The sequence below is a fragment of the Nanorana parkeri genome, unplaced genomic scaffold (genome assembly GCF_000935625.1).
Source record: "Nanorana parkeri isolate BGI_ZX_2015 unplaced genomic scaffold, ASM93562v1 scaffold168, whole genome shotgun sequence".
Classification (NCBI taxonomy): Eukaryota; Metazoa; Chordata; class Amphibia; order Anura; family Dicroglossidae; genus Nanorana; species Nanorana parkeri.
The window spans coordinates 1,650,465-1,651,618 of NW_017306436.1; the positions used below are offsets into that span (position 1 = coordinate 1,650,465).

General features: G+C 42.4%; 1 protein-coding gene across 1 annotated transcript in view; it reads right to left on the reverse strand.

Moving 5' to 3' along the window:
• The window catches only part of TAF4B (TATA-box binding protein associated factor 4b), a 76,109-nt gene that overhangs the window by 40,041 nt on the left and 34,914 nt on the right, over positions 1-1,154 (reverse strand). Inside the window, exon 8 of the mRNA XM_018554663.1 lies at positions 439-535. Coding sequence (XP_018410165.1) covers positions 439-535 — 97 coding nt within the window. The remainder of the gene's footprint in view (positions 1-438; positions 536-1,154) is intronic.

Below are 1,154 nucleotides of genomic sequence, written 5' to 3' on the forward strand. Positions count from 1 at the left end.
CACAGCTATAAAAAAAAAAAAAACAGATAGCAGGGGATCCTGGAAAGGTTAACTCTTTGAGCAGGATAAACCTTTCCGGGATAAAATGTTTCTCTCCGAACATATGTTAACAAAATAAAGATCAGCTTGCAATTGCAAAAATGTATGTAGCAAACGGGCCTGAAAAGAGGATCTGTATTAGATACAGCAACCAGCAGCTAATATACACAAGGCAGATGAGACAATGGAAGGATGGAGCAGATTAGTAGTGTCCCTCCAGATACTTTTGATACACGAGGCCCAGTGACACAAAATTGAACTCAAATCTTTGCATTGCAACAGACCATTGCTTATAACGACCATATTAAACTAATTCTTAGTGGTTTACCCTCTTGTAATTATAGACTTTATTTGTGCTTTTATTACACAAACACCTCGAGTTATTTGGTATTTTATTACCTGAAGCATGCTGCGCCATTCTCTTTTACGGGAAGAGGAGATGCTTGAAGGGAAATAACTTTATTTCCTGGCAGAGTGATTTGTTTTAGTACTGATCCTTGCAAAAAAAAAATGCATAAAAAGCAAGAAAATGGTCAAAACATTTTTTCTTTATCAAACATTTTGCCCCCCCATAAAAAGGGGGCTATTTTCATACATATAAAGCAGACTGTTTATACAGTGAAGAGCACAATCTACACAAAACACATGTTCACACACAATTCTGTTCTTGTCCAAACCAGAGTCTCACGTCTGCTATTACTGGGGTGTTGCCATGTCAGCTGCTGCATTCTTCATTACATCATTTAACTTATAAACTCAAAGACTCTCCCAAAAGATCAGTTCCAGGTGGAGAGGGCCTTTAACCCTTTCCCTGCCAAGGACGTATGGCATACGGAGGAACAAAAGTGTTCCCGGCTGGCCAAGGACGTATGCCGAACGGACCTGGCATTTACAGTTCTGCTAAAGCGACCATGAGCTTATACTGGAACTGTTCCCCGGACTGTCCCCTTCAAATTAATAGCTGTCATCAGCGGCTCACAAGCCGCTGATGACCGCTATTAGCAAAAATACTGCTCCAGGGAGGGATGAAAGACCCATGGATCCCCGCTGCTGTCCCCCGCTTGTAGGATCTGTGGCAGCGGGGATCCGAAGTAAAATCACAGGCGGGGGGGGGG